This window comes from Tachysurus vachellii, chromosome 12 (assembly GCF_030014155.1).
Source record: "Tachysurus vachellii isolate PV-2020 chromosome 12, HZAU_Pvac_v1, whole genome shotgun sequence".
Classification (NCBI taxonomy): domain Eukaryota; kingdom Metazoa; phylum Chordata; class Actinopteri; order Siluriformes; family Bagridae; genus Tachysurus; species Tachysurus vachellii.
The window spans coordinates 11,229,072-11,245,580 of record NC_083471.1 but is presented as its reverse complement, the minus strand read 5'-3'; the positions used below and the strand labels follow the sequence as shown (position 1 = coordinate 11,245,580).

Here is a 16,509-nt window from a genome sequence, read left to right as displayed (position 1 = left end):
AATGACATATCAATCTAACACTACCGTTACATTTCTTTCTTTTCCAGTAGAAGCTGTTTGCTTTTAGTTTTGATAGAAAGCTAGCTCACATTTGGTAAAAGAATGGTCGCAAGTGTTCATTAAAACTTCCATGTGATTAAATTTACAATCTGCTGATAAAAGCAGTAGTGGAGCATAATATAACACATAGTTATTAATTAAGCACACACTTCTTAGTCGGATCTCATTCGAGGGTAATTTATTCATCTTCCACTATTTTGAAAAGTACATTGCATGTAAACAAGTCCAATCATACATGCATTTAATCAAGTAAGACCAGGAGTGACTAGGTTTCAATAAGTTATTACTAATATGTGCATTAAACAGTGCATGAAGTACAGATACAGTGATATTGCATGACATACAGCTGAAAACAAAATCTGTTCTAAAAAACCATATTGTGAAGGTTTACAAGGTGCAGTCCAAATAGAAGACAGTGTTTACTGTAGAGTAACAGGGATCTGGAGCTGGGATCAGATATCACCTGGTGCTTGCATTCCATTGGGATCATTCCATTGATCGAGGATGAAGAAAAAGGAAGCAGAGCCACATTCTTATATAGTCACACAAATATTCAAGAATTACAAAATGCAAATTTCACTCAATTCCACACTGCAAACACTGCAGGTACTGTATATGGTATAAATACATACTAATAATATAAATGCTGTTCAGATTACGTTTCAAAACCTATGTAAAACATAAGTGTTGCCTTCAAACCTGGTCACTTCATGAAGGTGATTGAGGTAGGATTTAAGCCTGCTTATATCAAACCTAGTGCAAAAAAAACCCCAGAAAAAAGATCAATATCTGGGGACATCTTCATCTCCACTGTTCTCGTCCTCTTCCGGGAGTCGAGGCAGCTCTAAAAACGGACGTGGAGGCTTGGTGGTGCAGTCAGACCCCAGCACCTGCCTCTGGATGAGTCTGTAGTAGAGGCCATGGAGGTCCATCAGCTCGTCATGGTTGCCCTGCTCCACCACAACACCGTTGTCCAGCACCACGATGGTGTTGGCACGCTGCACTGTGCTCAAGCGATGAGCAATCACCAGCACTGTGTAGTTCTCCATCACAGCATTCAAAGCCTGCTGGACCTGACAGTATAATGAATCGAAAACCTTTGTATCATTTACATACACTTTAAAGTGTCTGTCTCTCTGTATATATCTGTTTATATCTTTTACTCTTTTTCAACTCCACCACCACCACCACAAGTCTTCAAGGGCCATGAAGTCTTTGTTAAGAGTACAAAATTATTCAATAGTAATGAAGTTTACAGCATTTGGAGTTCATCCCCTCATGAGAAAGGGAACGATAGTACTAACAGACAACGGTCTAAGAACCGCATGATGCTAAATCCCAGTTACAAACAGGATGTCTACATCAAAGACGAGGATTAATGTCTTAATCCCTACCATGTGTTCACTCTCAGCATCCAGCGCGCTGGTGGCCTCGTCCAGAATGAGCACGCTTGGGTTTCGGATTAAGGCACGAGCGATGGCCACTCTCTGCTTTTGCCCTCCTGAGAGCTGAGTTCCCTTCTCCCCGACACCTGGGAAGTGGTACACGTGACTTAACAGTCCGTTAGATCAGCAGCCAGATAGAAACCCAGTAACTGAGCAACGATGCACTGAGCAAGCAAAAATCCTAAAACAATGCACCATACAGAACTTATTTTGAAAGCTAGAAACCATCCAGTGAACCCTAGAGGAGTGTTTTATAATTAACGAGGATCATTTATTATTCATGTCACACATTATTTATTGATGCGTATAACTATAAGATGCTGTTGCAGAAATATACTTAACAACATGGTTGACTGATATATCCTGAGGTGTGATTTTCAAATAAGAGCACAAATCTTCTTGCTCATGTTATAACAGGTAGAAAACAAGTCAGGTTTCATTTGGATAAATGAGGCTGATTATGGATTTAAATCTCGAATCTTACCCGTGTCGTAGCCTTTCGAGAGGCTGCAGATAAAGTCGTGAGCGTTGGCTTTTTTGGCAGCTGTGACTACAACTTCCTCAGGAGCACTAGGAAGACCATAGGCGATGTTCTTCTGAACAGAACGAGCAAACAGGACTGGTTCTTGTCCAACCAGTGCTACCTGAGTGAAGAGATGATTTCCTACATTTTATGGCAATTCAAAGCAATAAAGCAATTCTGCTTTATTAAAGTTAGATTAAAATAAGCTTTTGAGTGGCATCAATAGTCTATCAAACTGAATAATAGTCAATAAATGTTTAATGTCTACAAAAAAAAACTTAGCAGTTAATTAAAGTGTGAGCAAATGAGTGAAAGTTAAAAAGAAAAAAAATATTCCCCTCAAAATCTACATGTCTCAAAGTCCTGAAGCAATTGTTTTGAGGATTGATCAATAAGCAAAGATGTCTTCTAAACACGAACTGGGTCTAATCACTTTGGAACCATTTTATAATACACAAAAAAAAAATAATTTGATGAAAAAAATCACTAGCAATATCACTAGCAATATAGAAACAGATTTGTATGGAGGTGACAGCAGTGTAGTTGTAATAAATAGTATATAAGCTGAGTGAATTTGTGAATTTGAATGAATAAACATCTGATCAAACGTAAACAGTGAATTAGTTAATATATGTCCGAATACATGTCAACAATTTGTAAGGTGCAAATATACATCCAAATATATGTATTTAGATGTATTTAGACAGTAGTGCAAAAAGACTGTAATGTGTAAAAGTGCAACAGTGACAGATTTAAAGACTGATACTGTCTACAGTATGAAGTTTAACCATTTTTAATCTAAACTTTCCCATATCAAGGATGGCTAATGGTTTAACCACTACAGTCAACAGCATGGACCTGGCTGGCACATGCAGAACAATAAAGACAAGCAACGGCTATGCTATAGACTGCCTCACTCCATGCAGTTAAATAAAAGTCTGAAGAAACTACTACAGATGTTGTAACTTGTATGGAATAATGGCTATGTTGGCAAATTAGTGCTGCTCTGGAGAGTGGTGTAACCTCAAACTAACAGGATATGTAACGTTGCAAAACGATGAACAGTGAAACGGCACTGTCATGTGTGTACAGTTAGCATTTTGGCATAAATGTGGTTGTAAAGGAAAGTTCACAGATTTATTCAATTGCAAGAGGGTCATCCTATGGGCCACATAAATGTCACTGTAATGTCACCATGATGTCAGCCATTAGCCTTTCATAAGCCTACATAACTTTTGTAGCGGTGGCTGTAAGAGATTTTTGTTGATTGTTCCATCTCCATTAATGTCAGTACTCATTTAGGTTCTTGTGCAGGTAATGGCACTGAAACGTTTTTATATTTGGGCACTTAATAATGTTTAAAAACCACTACATCTAAACACTGGACCTGCACTGATTATTAGACCTATATAGGAACAGAATAACCAAATGTTGTCACTCTGTAGTCCTTAAAACCTGAAGTGTGGAAATATATGTGTTTATTATTATTTACTATTTATTATACATTATTAATATGCAAACACTGCGATGATAAAAAAAAAACAACACATGAACAATTATTAAACATAGCCTATAAATAAATCTAAACATGCACATTTATTTTCCTAATTTTTAAAACAGTTGTGTTTTCCTGTAAAATTTGCTGTTACCAAGCTGAAATGATTCCTATTGGCTGTCATCCAGGAAACTGGCCAATGACAACCGTTCCTGGCTTTTCCCGCTCAGTTTTGAAAATATGTCCATTTGAGTAGTGTGTATCCACGCTACTGCTTAGTTGGTCCATCAAAGACATCAGCAATATCAGGTAAGATAACATTTTCCCGTTTAATAACCTAACGCACAATAAGGCAACACAATCCATTTCACAAGTGTGTTTATTTAAGGATTTTGGAACTGCTCCCACTTTTAAACCTGTTCTTCATGACAGGATCTTACCTTGGAATGAAGGTAGCTGTGCTGGTACGTCTCAATCGGCAGGCCATCCAGCAGCACCTGGCCGTTCTGAGGTATGTAAAAGTTCTCCAGCAGAGAAACACAGGAACTTTTCCCACTGCCTGAGGGACCCACCAGAGCAGTCACTTTCCCTGGCTGGATGGTGAAGGACACATTCTGCCAATAAAATGTTTAATATTTAAAATGTTTAGGTTGAAGCTTTATTAACTACACAAACAAAATATGCTTGGACCCCATTTTACATGAAGAACAATCAAAATTATGTCTGTGTCTGTATTTCTAATAATGGATATAAAGTAGAACATGATGTGATACCTTCAGGACATCGGTCTCTGAACGCGTAGGATAAGCGAATGTCACGTTCCTGAACTCTACCAGGCCTTGTAACATATCTGGAGCTTCTTGGCCATCAAGATTGTGTTTAGGCTTCCTGTCAATGTACTCAAAGACCTTCTCTGCAGCTCCCACGCCCTGCATCAGACCCGTATAGACGGACGAGATGCTCTGTGGGGCAAAGCAAATGATTTAAAATTTATACCTGTACAGCAAAACAATGTGGCTGTAAACGTATCACGACTTGTCTCACCTCCAGACATTCCCCCAGTTCAAGCTCATAGATAACAAAAGAAATGAGAGTTCCCCCGCTCATCTGGTCCGTCACCACCAAGTGTCCTCCGTAAAACAGGATAGCCACCTGCAAGGCCAGCTCTGAGATCTAAACCAAGAACAAAACTTTTAGCATAATCTATACCTTCTACTGGGGTTGTTTGACAAATTCTCATTTTTTAGTTTCCTCTACTGTCCTGTGAACTCTCACCCCAACCCTCACCCTCACCCTGACCTGAATCTTGACCTAAACCCAAATAAGGAGGTATACAAGTGGCACAAAAGTGCATCACAGGTCATATTGAAGAACTCAAACATAAAAACACACAGTGAAAAAAGGACACTTGGAAAAAAAACCTGATACGCACACAGCTGGACCACATAAAGGAGGCGTAGGCTACAGCTTGCTTCTTGTTTAGTGCGAGCACCTCCAACAGCTTGGTGTAGTAAGACTTGGCTTCGTGATCCTCGCCAGCAAAGCTGCGCACCGTCCTCATGGCCGATATTGTCTCCTCTGCCACTTTGTTGGCCTGAGCAAGTGATGTCTGCACCTCTTTGGTTAGATTCTGCAAAACATTGGTAGAAATATTTGCATATTTTTATAATAGTCAAATGTGGAGTAATCGCAATATTACCTCGATGCCACCTTGATGCTCTGTGATTTTTTTCCCCATAAGGCACCATAAGGCACCAAGTAAATATTAGCTCATAAATTAGTCTAGCATGCATTATACTGTAGGTTCCAGCACGTTTAAATAGAATTTGAACACTGAAAATATAATCTTTTTAATTTTTTATTATCATTTAATTTTCAAAAAAAAAAAAGCAAAAAAATTGGATTAAAATTATTTTAAGGTTTGCACACACACCTTGTAATACTCGCCGTAGAGCTTAGAGAGCACGGCAATGTACGGGAAGCCCATGATGGTGACAAGCGTCAGCTTCCACGACATGCCAAACATGAAGATGAAGAACCCAACCGCCTTGACGAAGCTGCGCAGGAACAGGTTGACGTTCTGAGAGATGAGGTCACTCACCTGCATGGTGTCTGACGTCAGCCGTGACGTGATGTCACCTATATGGATTAGGCATCAGTATCTGAGTCTAATTTTGTTTCTTTGGTTATCATCGAAATGGTTCCAGTTATGAATTTTCTATTTCTGACCTGAATATGGTTATAATTACAGTTATGACTACTGACTGTTATGATTACAGACTGCTATGATTTCATACTGTTATAGTTACTGATGGTTAATGGTGCTACTGACAGTTCTGACAACTTACTATTATGGTTACTGCTTATTAAGCTAGTTTTTAGAACTGATGATTATTGACTGCTATGACTACTGACTGTTATAATTACTGACCAGTAGAATAACTGACTCTTATAACTACTGGCTTTTGACTACTGACTGTTATGCTACTACTGACTATAATAACTAATGAATCTTAGGCCTATAATAACCATTTTATTATAATCACTGACAATGGATGCACTGTATTTGATATGATGTACTGTATATTGCAATATTATATATTTATTTAAATCTGGGACAGTAGTACCAGCATTAGAAGGTGGTGTTAGCTTTTATGAATCTTAGGCCTATCTCATAAAACAGCACTCGACCTGTATGATTAGCATCGAAGAAGCCAATCTCCTGATGCATCAACGAGCGGAAGAGGAGGTTCCTCAGTCGAATGTTCAGCCTGGCGAATGTCAGTGAGAACACACCACCACGAACCCCAACGGCCAAGGAACTAGAAATTGAGACATAGTCTTATAGCCCATAGTTCCAAAAGTATATGACACATATTAGTTATTATATTCACACAAGAATAAAACTGTAACTCACCTGATGACGGCCAAAACAGTGAGAATAGTCATTGGTTTGATGAAATATTCCATACTCTTATGGATCACTATACCGTCAATGGCCTTCCCAGTGAAATAGGGGATAAAGGCCTCGCCTAGAGAGACAAAATGTGTAACTTCCAGTAATTAACTCATTTTTTTCATTAATCCTTTATATTCACCTGCCATTAGAGGGATCCCCAAACATCTATTATTTCTACCCAAGCACTGATTATTTTTAATAATTCAAAAATATATATGTAACTCATAGTTCAGTGTATATAATTGAAGTTTTAACGCTTAATATTATTATTAAACTATATACCAGTTTTTAGTTTAGTGTCTGTAATAGTATTGGTATACAATTTAGTATATATAATTGGCCATCAGGGTTAGTGGAGAAAAGCTAGCGTGAACTCACACACAGCTGACAGAAGGAGGAAGAAGAAGGCAAGAGACAGAAGCCCTGCATCCTCCTTACAGTACGATAACAGACGTCCCAAGGTGGCCCGAGAATTCGGCTTTTGCTTCGCCTGGTACCTTCTCATATCACCCTCCTCTTCTTGTTCCTCCTCTTCTCCTCCATCCAATAGCCTCTCCCTCTCTCCTGCACCTGAGCTGGCAACATTTGTGCTGCTCAGGAGCTTCCAGAAGAACACAGACCCCATCGCAGAGATACAGGTCCACGAGAAGAAGCCGAGGAACCAAGGGTCATGCATCAGGTCACCCATCTCGGAAAATATCAGGAGCTTGGCAAGGGCATAGGAGAGTATGGTGAGACCGACGAGGACGATCAGAGTGTCCATGCATGCGACACGTCTGGGGCCATCGTGCTGGTTCATCAGAATACCTACAGATGCACCGACAAGGAGGCAAGAACGCACCAGGAGCACCAACCAAAGATCCAGAACCGAGCGATAGATGTCAAAGTCCAGGATGTCATCTAAGAAAGAAATTGGACCAGACCACTGGACATAGAGGACGGTCGAGATCACGGTGTCCACCAGGACAAAAGCAAAGGTGCAGCCAACAACCACAGCCAACCTCATGATACTGGACTGGAGACAAGTGACAGGAAGTAGTGCAGAAATCTAACTGATCATCACAGGATCAGATATAAACAGCAGCCTGTGTGATCAGTTGGAATCAACCTGTGCTGAGACCAAAACTATCAGAAAGTGAATAAACACCTGTCAGGATCATCTTATAGTGCGACAACATCAAGTAAATAATCCGAGATCCTGAAAACTCCCTTTTCTACAAACAAACCTGCGTAAAAACTTTTATGTTAGTAATAATATGATCAGTAAGGCTTTTCACAGAAGCGTATTTGAAGTCCGGTTTGTCCTTATGGATTCAGTCTAAAAGTCCGGAAGAGAAAATGAATGCAGCGTGTAAGCCCCGCCCCGTTTCTCTGGCTGACCAATCGGGAGCGTCTCTGTTTGCCACTGGCACGCCCAATGCCGCCACGAGGAGCTGTTGTATATAGTTCAACACACCAGTGCGATTTAAAACATTATATCATTTTAAACATTTTTTTTTAATTATGGATTTAAAAAAAAATAAAACTGTATTTTGTTTTATATTATTTCATTTTTAATTATCGGCAGGTAATATTATATAATAGATATTATATGTATTAATAGTGTTATTACTAACAATTAGTGTTTTTATTAATATTATATTATGACAATATACAATATAAAGTAATAAGAGTTGAAGAAATAGTTCGATAGAAATTGAAAATTCATTCTCTATATTGTCTTAATTGAATGATTACAAAGATCTGTATCTCTGTAATACTGCATAATTCATTTTTTTTTTAGTTACTGGAAAAAAAAAAAAAATGAAAGACTTAAAGACACAAAGAAAACCCAAACAGAAACAGCGCTGATATGTTAGCGTTTATTACCCTCAAAGCCAACATGATGAAAAAGGGATTCTGGGAAAATTCAGACACAAAAAAAAATCCTTCAGCCATAACTGAATCACTGTATGATTATATACAAAACACAACAATTACAAATAACATCCAGCTCATAGGGATGAGCCCTAATTGATAAGTGTGTGATGTACTGAGCATTGCTATCAGTCACGTCCTCGACCTTCACTCATCTCCAAGGAAATGCACAGACCTGTGAACAGCCGAACTTCCATTGTTGAAGCATCGATACATAACGAGCATCGTAACACCAGATGCCCCAGACAACGTGCATCATATAAATTGCCACTTCTGGTCAGATATTTGACGGAATCAGTTATCAGTGTACATCAGGCCCCGGCAGCACATACTCCAGCCCGCCCTTCCCCTCCTCCGTGACCACCTGAACAGCGCTGATTACCGTTTCTACAGGAAACGTGAGGAACAGGTCGTCTTTCAGTCTTTTGGGTGAGGGCATGTCCTCTGCAGGGCACAAGGGCTCGGTGACGGTCAGTGTTATGGAGGACACGTTCCTGCCTCGCCGTTTGGCACTTTTCTTCTCCTGTTTGTAGGCGGCGTTCATGTTGGAAAAAACCTGAAAGACGACAAATTCTCTGTTCATCTTCATTCTTGTACATAAGGCCTAACTGACAAACTAGTCTGGTGCCTGATGATCGCTTTGTTTGTTCTTAATGTAGCTAAGGATTAACAGACACTCTGCTCAAGTACTTGTTTTAATAGTGTCTATTCAATGCAATATCATTTAAAAATGAACAGATTCCAAATATCCAAACCTCATAGTCGTGGTGATATTGTATTAGCATCATCATTACACTATAGTACACAAACAAAGTTAGCAAGGAAGGGATAAAGGAAGGTAGGAAGAAAAAAAGAAAGTGAGGAAGGAAGGAAGGAAGGAAAGAACAGTAAATAAAATAGTTACAGATCATTGCACAATCCTGTTATTATGTTATTCTGTACCATCTGGTGGAGGCGATTTTGCTGCTCCTGAACGGAGGAGAGGAAGCTGTTATCTGGCTCCTCACTGAGGGAATAATTTCCAGCGTCTTGCTCATAACTCAGTAAATCCAGCTTCATCTGGTGGAAAGAGCAGCACAGTAAGATTATAAGACAGAGTTATAAAAGAGGGGAAGGACTTGTGTAATAAACATGTGCAGGTTTGACGTCATTCATCAGTCTGAAGCTTGTGTGAATGTCTTTTTTACAATGTCAATCTCCAACAATTTAAATACCATGCAGCTCAGAATATCCTGATTATAGCATTAACAGACCCTGGAAATGATCTTATGACATCATAACAAGGAGCAGTAGCAAGAGCATTCGTTGGCCGATCACAGGAGCATCACACGAGTCCTACCTTAGAGGGCATGCTGGCCTTGCGGTTAAACAGCAGGCAGTAGGGAGTGAACCTGGTCGCTGGGTTTACTGACGTCCTGAACAGTGCCAGGACAGGATCGATGAAATCGTCCCACTCAGCCTGCTTCTCGACCACCACCTGCTGTACGGTGTCCTTTAGCAGAGTGTTGGTGTGTTCCAGCAGAGCGTTGTGCTGGACCTTCAGCTGCAAACCCCAGCGCTCGCTTAGCTGCTTGCTCACCTACAACACAACACGATTTGATTAAACACACAGATGGTCAGTACCAGAGGAGAAAAAAAATCAGATTGCGTTCTGGATTCTGTCTGGTCAGAAAGCATGGATTTAGTTGCAAAGCATTATTTTGACAATGACACAATAATGACTGATGTGGTGAAGAAAGATAGAATGAGAGAGAAATAGAGTGTGAGAAAGAGAGAGAGTGTGTGAGAGAGAGAGAGAGAGAGAGAGAGAGAGAGAGATTGTGAGAGAGAGAGTATAAGAGAGGGAGGGAGAGAGAGAGAGATAGAGTGTAAGAGAGAGAGAGACAGGGAGAGGGTTTTTACCTCTCCACAGAAGTCAGTATTCTGAGAGCAGTGTATGGTTTTTACTGAACCGTACCTGCAACACACACATACACACACAGATGACACACAGGCAAAACTCATACAACACGACAAACAATTAAGTTTTTTTACTTATTAATTATTTACCGATAAACAGTTGACGAAATGCATCTCGCCACACAAAGGAAGTCTTTCTTCTGGACAGGAAATGCCTCTACCCACTTACTGTAATAATCTGTGATAATGACCAGGTGAGTGTTTCCTCCATGAGTAGTGCAGGGGAATGGGCCTGAGTTCAAACAAACACACACACATGCACGCAAGCACACACACGCACGCACACACACACGCACACGGGCACACAAGCACGAGCACAAAAACACACATAATGCAGGAATTGTGTTTATAATGTTTTGAATATCTGTAATACATATGTTATATATATGTAAAAACCCTCTGTGTTCTGCTGTTGAAGAAAAAATATCTGTGAAGTTTCTGTACGTGTGTAAAAAGAACGTGTGTTTTGTGACAGCTGCAAACACTCACCCATTATATCCACGGTGATGGTGTCCCAGGGGCCGTCGACCTTCAGCGGCCTGGGCATCCTTGCCATGTTTTTGTTCCGCTCTGTATGCTGACACGTATCACACACTTTGATCTAAAGGAAGAGATCGGTTACCACAGGCAAACACACAAACGGCGCACACACAAACGCGCACACACATACACACAAACGCACACACACCCAGTCCACTACATCCTTGACGATGCCCAGCCAGTAGTACTTGCTCTGGATGCGGTGCACTGTCTTCTTCTGACCCAGGTGATGGCCAAGCTCATTGAAGTGACACTCGAGGAAGATCTGACGCTTTCGCTCAGCATCAATCACCACCTCACGCTTCTCCTCCTTCTTCCTCCCCACGTAGTACAGCCGTCCATCTGCAGCGAGAGAGAGAGAGAGAGAGATAGAGAGAGAGAGAGAGAGAGAGAGAGAGAGAGAATGAGGTAAGCAGGTAGATACAAAGACAGACAGGCTACTGTATTCCTTCCTGCCTGTCAGTCTATGAGTCTCAACTGGATATAGACAAACAGGTGCATAGGCTGACAGACAAACAGTCAGAGAGAGTGAGTGAGGGGATGTGTGTGTTTGTGTGAGTGAGTGAGTGAGTGAGTGAGTGAGAATATGTGTATGGGTGAGTTAGTGAGTGAGTGAGTTTGTGAGAAGATGTGTGTGTGTGGGTGAGTTAGTGAATGAATGAGTGAGTGCATGTGTGAGTGAGTGAGTGAGTGAGTGAGTGAGTGGATGTGTGAGTGGGTGAGTGAGTGAGTGGATGTGTGTGTGTGTGTGTGGGTGTGTGAGTGAGTGAGTGAGTGAGTGTGTGAGTGTGGTGAGTGTGTGAGTGAGTGAGTGAGTGAGGGAGTGAGTGAGTGTGGTGAGTGAGTGAGTGGGTGAGTGTGTGAGTGAGTGAGTGAGTGAGTGTATGTGTGTGTGTGGGTGTGTGAGTGAGTGAGTGTGTGAATGTGTGAGGGTGTGGGTGAGTGAGTGAGTGAGTGGGTGAGTGAGTGAGTGAGTGGGTGAGTGAGTGAGTGAGTGTATGTGTGTATGAGTGAGTGTATGTGTGTGTGAGTGAGTGTATGTGTGTGTGAGTGAGTGTATGTGTGTGTGAGTGAGTTGCACACGCTCACTGTCGATAATGAATTTCTGCGCGTATCGTTTCAGGTTTTTCTTGCGGATGGGATTCATGGCGTGCGGGTAGCAGCCCTCAGCCACCAGTGTGTAAATGTCGCCCAGACGGCTGGAGCTCGACTCCACCACCTCCTCCTCGGCTACCTGAAGCGAGTCCACACTCAGCATCGCGACTCCGGCACCAGAAACTCAGCATTACACACGGAAAATAAACAAATAAACAAACAAACACCTCGGACCCCGGATACCGGACACCATCATCTACTTTCCGCTCAACAGAACCGTTACAACCGAACACACACACAGGCGGACCACATAGAAGGACGGACAAGAAAGTACACCGGCTCGATCCCTAATCATTCTTTTAGATTAAAGAAGTGCACTATGTGGCGTGTTGAAGCCGTGACTTAATTCCCTAGTTAGTGCACTTATATAAGGAATAACACTATATTTGGGAATCTCTAAAAAAAAATACACTATTTGAAACGCTTACTAGCCGCAATAAAAATATATTAGATGACAGTCGACAAAAATACTTAATAAAACTCAATAAAATTAGATTATAATGGAAAATAATTTTCTATTATTTCTAAATTATTTTTAAATAATTGTAATTATATGTCAATCCGAACACATTAAGCTGTCGGATCAAAACAAACCAACTTCCGGTTAATTTAGTTAAAACTGCTTTCAATTTGGATATAATTCTTTTTTGTTTTGTTTACAAACAGATAAATAATTAATAAGTAAACATATTTACTTTTCTGTGGTTACCATTTGCCATTTTTGTAGGTTATCACGTAAATGCGTTATAACATGTAATAGCGTTTTAATTTCGCGTTGTATAGCGATGGAGAAATTCTGCACGTGCAGCTGTTATTACACGGATAATATATTTTTAGAGCAATATAAGCTCCATGTGCGTTTCACCTCGGAAGAGCAGTTTAAAAAGGACTATCGACACGTAAGTGAGAGCAATGTTGATCTGTGCGATGGTGAATTTTAGCATTTAAATATTAAATAGATATAAAACTTCTGGATATTTGGGTCTTCATGCTAGTTTCTGGTTTCATTCCCAATCTCGATCATCAGCTTAAAAAGAATTCAGTTTTTCATGTTACTGAGAATTTACAGGTCACATTTACTTGTTCTACTGCAAGTCTAGATACTAGTGTCACCATTAGTTTTTACCATCTCTTTTCGTCTCTTGTTTATATTACAATTCACACCCTGGATCATGAAGCTTATAATTATTCACATTTTAGATGCTTTTATTTATAATAATCCACATTCTGGAACCTGAGGTTTCGTAATATGTCACATTACAGATACAGACGTTTATTCATTCATTCATTCATCTTCTACCGCTTATCCGAACTACCTCGGGTCACGGGGAGCCTGTGCCTATCTCAGGCGTCATCGGGCATCAAGGCAGGATACACCCTGGACGGAGTGCCAACCCATCGCAGGGCACACACACACTCTCATTCACTCACGCAATCACACACTAGGGACAATTTTTCCAGAGATGCCAATCAACCTACCATGCATGTCTTTGGACCGGGGGAGGAAACCGGAGTACCCGGAGGAAACCCCCGAGGCACGGGGAGAACATGCAAACTCCACACACACAAGGTGGAGGCGGGAATCGAACCCCGACCCTGGAGGTGTGAGGCGAACGTGCTAACCACTAAGCCACCGTGCCCCCCCAGACGTTTATATAACAGATAAAAATTCTTGATACTAAGATTTCTAATAATTCACATTCTGGATTCTGAGATTTATAATAATTGACATTAGTTTCATATTTTGATTTTGTCGGGAAACGTCTTTCACATATATCTACAATATTACAAATAAATAAATGCATCCTCAGTTTTCTAACAGCTAACCCTTCTGACACACGTCTCTGGATCTAATCCTGTTCTAGATAGTCCAGTCCCTGGGTTGTGCCTCTGATGCCCAGTACAATGCTGTTCTTGAAAAAGTGAGTCAGTTCTGGAATGATTGGTCTTCATATTATGCAAAATTTAGTCCACACAAATATAAACATAAATCAGATTAGGGCTGTGGTTTAACTAATATTAGCAATGATGTTTGAACTCACAGATCCATGCTGAAGTTGAGAGGCGCCGGAATCTCGAGACACAATCAGCAGAGAGAAAATCAATCATCAAGGAGACTTACAAACCGCTCCATCAGCATGTCTACAGCTTACAGGTACATGTCTCACTCCGGCAGTGAGCCAGAGTTCTGCTGTGACTGCAGTGATGTGAAGCTATGTGATGTTTCCCCTGCCTAGGAATCTTTTTTGGCCCCTGAATTTGTAGAAATAGTGAACTACAGTCTTGAAGACGGCGCCAGTGAAGAGGGACTGCTGGAGCTCATAACATCCGAGGCTGGTATGATATCAAATCGAACAGTTGAATGCAAAAGTATGCACACCCCTATAATGTCAACTCTGTTTATATAGTATTTAAAAGGGGAGGAGAAAGGATATTATTTACATCACATCTCAGAAAGGGGAGTGAAAATTACATTGTTCATGATTAATATCTCAAACCTGTAGATGCTTGAGCTAACGATCTGAGAACACATCTGGGATCTGAGAATGATCTGGGAACATCTGAGAAACACAAAGCACTGGATACTGTGATCCAAGGGTGCACAAACTCTTGCATTCAAACATACTCAAGCGCATTCAAGTGTATATGTGTGTGTGTTTGTGTGTGTGTGTGTGTGCATGCAGCACCCAGGGTGTATCGATTCCCCGTGTTCACACAGGATTTCTGTAAGGACCTGGTGGAAGAGCTGGAGCATTTTGAGTGCTCTGAGGCCCCGAAGGGTCGACCGAACACCATGAACAACTACGGGGTATTTACTCTTATTTTATCTATCTGGGAAGGTGGTTAGTTAACCGAGTTGCCAGTTTATCAGGTACAACTGCTTTGTAGCTATACTCATTGTCCATAATTAATGATTCCAGCCTGTGTGGTGGTCTGTATAGAGTGCAATATATAAACTGTATAAATCAGCATGTAGAAGCCATACACAAGAATCCTAAGGTGTGGACATACAGTGCATTCAATCCAGATATAGACCCAATAAATACAAATTAAACAAAACACAGAACACTGACACACGTAAGAGATGTCAGATTGCACTGTGTCCCTGGCAGATCCTCCTGAACGAGCTGGGCTTTGATGAGGGTTTGATGACTCCGCTCCGAGAGCTGTATCTGAAGCCCATTAGCTCGCTGCTGTACCCAGACTGCGGAGGGAAATGGCTGGACAGCCACAAGGCCTTCGCTGTGAAATACTCACTGAACGAAGACCTGGAGCTCAGCTACCACTACGACAACGCTGAGGTCACGCTGAACGTCTCACTCGGGAAAGACTTCACTGACGGAAACCTGTACTTTGGGGACATGAGACAGGTGAAAGAAAACAAAACGCAAAGACAAAGATGACCATGAAGAGTGCCATTTATTTTAGAATAACACACTTTACAAAGATTTCATTCTTGAACAAGATAAAGGATGAAGTGTTTACACTGTGTGTGTTTGTGGGTGTGTGATGAGGCAGGTGCCGCTGAGCGAGACGGAGTGTGTGGAGGTGGAGCACCGTGTAGCCGAGGCCGTGCTCCACCGCGGGCAACACATGCACGGTGCTCTGCCCATCACGTCAGGGTGCCGCTGGAACCTGGTGCTGTGGATGCGAGCGTCGCGTCACAGGAACCGTCTCTGCCCCATGTGCAACCAAGTACCAAGACTACAGCCTAGCGACGGCTACGGAGACGGATTCACAGAGGAGGACACCCGGCTGTGTGTTTTAACGTGACGTGTTAATGGAGAAATTTGTCATCAGAATCAGAATCAGAATCAGGTTTGTTGGCCGTGTGTTGACACACACAAGGAATTTGGTTCTAGCTGTTTGTGACTCTCAAACAGACATACAAACAGTCATTTCGGGTGTCCAGGATAAACTGATTTTAACTTCTGTTTCACTTCCTCTGAAATACAGCTCCTTACATTTTAAAGCTTTAAGCTGGGGGAAGAGCTTATTGTAGGGCCAGAAAAAATGCACATAAAGCTTGAAATGAAGTGAGACTTACACAAGTGTTCATGTGAAACATGACATGTGAAAGCTAGCACCTTCATGCCTACAGTACGAGAATCACATCTTAGAGCAGCTACAACTTTACAGCTTTAACTGTGTAATATTGAACTAATGTAATTAATACAGAACTTGAAAAAAAAAATACAAAGGACACCTTTAATCTTTAGCAGTGTGACAGCAAATTACCAGAAGATACGTTCATGGATGTTGAGCACTGAGCCTTTAAATGCAAAGTAACTGGATCCGGATTTTTATATGATCCAAATCTTGTGTGTGAACACAATCAAACTATTCTGTATGTTTTGGGGGAATAAATGAATGAATAAATAAATAAATAAATAAAACATTTTGTCTGGAATATGCATCATGTCAATTTAAAATATATATATTTTAAAGAACTTTC

The 16,509-nt window shown here is 41.0% G+C and overlaps 3 protein-coding genes across 5 annotated transcripts; 1 reads left to right on the top strand and 2 right to left on the bottom strand.

The window, feature by feature from the left end:
* Nucleotides 1-223: 223 nt before the first annotated feature.
* abcb9 (ATP-binding cassette, sub-family B (MDR/TAP), member 9) lies at nt 224-7,793 on the bottom strand. Its single transcript, XM_060883911.1, has 11 exons — nt 6,861-7,793; nt 6,441-6,555; nt 6,215-6,345; nt 5,457-5,662; nt 4,956-5,153; nt 4,568-4,696; nt 4,297-4,485; nt 3,964-4,137; nt 1,990-2,149; nt 1,455-1,591; nt 224-1,133 (listed from the first exon to the last, which is right to left on the bottom strand). The coding sequence occupies exons 1-11, from the start codon at nt 7,486-7,488 to the stop codon at nt 843-845; spliced, it is 2,358 nt and encodes a 785-aa protein (XP_060739894.1). The 5' UTR covers nt 7,489-7,793; the 3' UTR covers nt 224-842.
* Nucleotides 7,794-8,330: 537 nt separating this feature from the next.
* Nucleotides 8,331-12,295, bottom strand: zgc:113436 (uncharacterized protein LOC503528 homolog). The gene is made up of 8 exons (XM_060884176.1): nt 11,988-12,295; nt 11,047-11,240; nt 10,848-10,959; nt 10,449-10,590; nt 10,302-10,356; nt 9,739-9,978; nt 9,342-9,458; nt 8,331-8,955 (listed from the first exon to the last, which is right to left on the bottom strand). The coding sequence occupies exons 1-8, from the start codon at nt 12,154-12,156 to the stop codon at nt 8,701-8,703; spliced, it is 1,284 nt and encodes a 427-aa protein (XP_060740159.1). The 5' UTR covers nt 12,157-12,295; the 3' UTR covers nt 8,331-8,700.
* A 358-nt stretch (nt 12,296-12,653) lies between these two features.
* On the top strand, nt 12,654-16,464 carry ogfod2 (2-oxoglutarate and iron-dependent oxygenase domain containing 2). Of its 3 annotated transcripts, XM_060883557.1 has the most exons (8): nt 12,654-12,952; nt 13,317-13,655; nt 13,919-13,975; nt 14,098-14,208; nt 14,291-14,390; nt 14,738-14,862; nt 15,167-15,424; nt 15,573-16,464. In XM_060883557.1, exons 2-8 carry the CDS (start codon nt 13,602-13,604, stop codon nt 15,825-15,827), a joined length of 960 nt encoding a protein of 319 aa, XP_060739540.1. In that variant the 5' UTR covers nt 12,654-12,952; nt 13,317-13,601; the 3' UTR covers nt 15,828-16,464. The 3 variants fall into 3 exon arrangements, with proteins under 3 accessions (XP_060739540.1, XP_060739538.1, XP_060739539.1); XM_060883555.1 differs by lacking the exon at nt 13,317-13,655; XM_060883556.1 differs by lacking the exon at nt 13,317-13,655 and having other exon boundaries at nt 15,569-16,464.
* The last annotated feature ends 45 nt before the right edge of the window (nt 16,465-16,509 follow it).

Excerpts from the sequence above, each read along its gene's own strand:
- ogfod2 (XM_060883555.1), top strand. The coding sequence starts at position 12,839 with ATGGAGAAATTCTGCACGTGCAGCTGTTATTACACGGATAATATATTT. Across the intron at positions 13,976-14,097 it reads ACAATGCTGTTCTTGAAAAA|ATCCATGCTGAAGTTGAGAG; the intron begins GTGAGTCAGTTC and ends TTGAACTCACAG. Across the intron at positions 15,425-15,572 it reads ACTTTGGGGACATGAGACAG|GTGCCGCTGAGCGAGACGGA; the intron begins GTGAAAGAAAAC and ends GTGATGAGGCAG.
- abcb9 (XM_060883911.1), bottom strand. The coding sequence starts at position 7,488 with ATGAGGTTGGCTGTGGTTGTTGGCTGCACCTTTGCTTTTGTCCTGGTG. Across the intron at positions 4,697-4,955 it reads CCTTTATGTGGTCCAGCTGT|ATCTCAGAGCTGGCCTTGCA; the intron begins GTGCGTATCAGG and ends TTCTTGGTTTAG. Across the intron at positions 4,486-4,567 it reads AACTGGGGGAATGTCTGGAG|AGCATCTCGTCCGTCTATAC; the intron begins GTGAGACAAGTC and ends TTTGCCCCACAG.
- zgc:113436 (XM_060884176.1), bottom strand. The coding sequence starts at position 12,156 with ATGCTGAGTGTGGACTCGCTTCAGGTAGCCGAGGAGGAGGTGGTGGAG. Across the intron at positions 11,241-11,987 it reads GCAGAAATTCATTATCGACA|ATGGACGGCTGTACTACGTG; the intron begins GTGAGCGTGTGC and ends CTCTCGCTGCAG. Across the intron at positions 9,459-9,738 it reads AGGCCAGCATGCCCTCTAAG|ATGAAGCTGGATTTACTGAG; the intron begins GTAGGACTCGTG and ends TCTTTCCACCAG.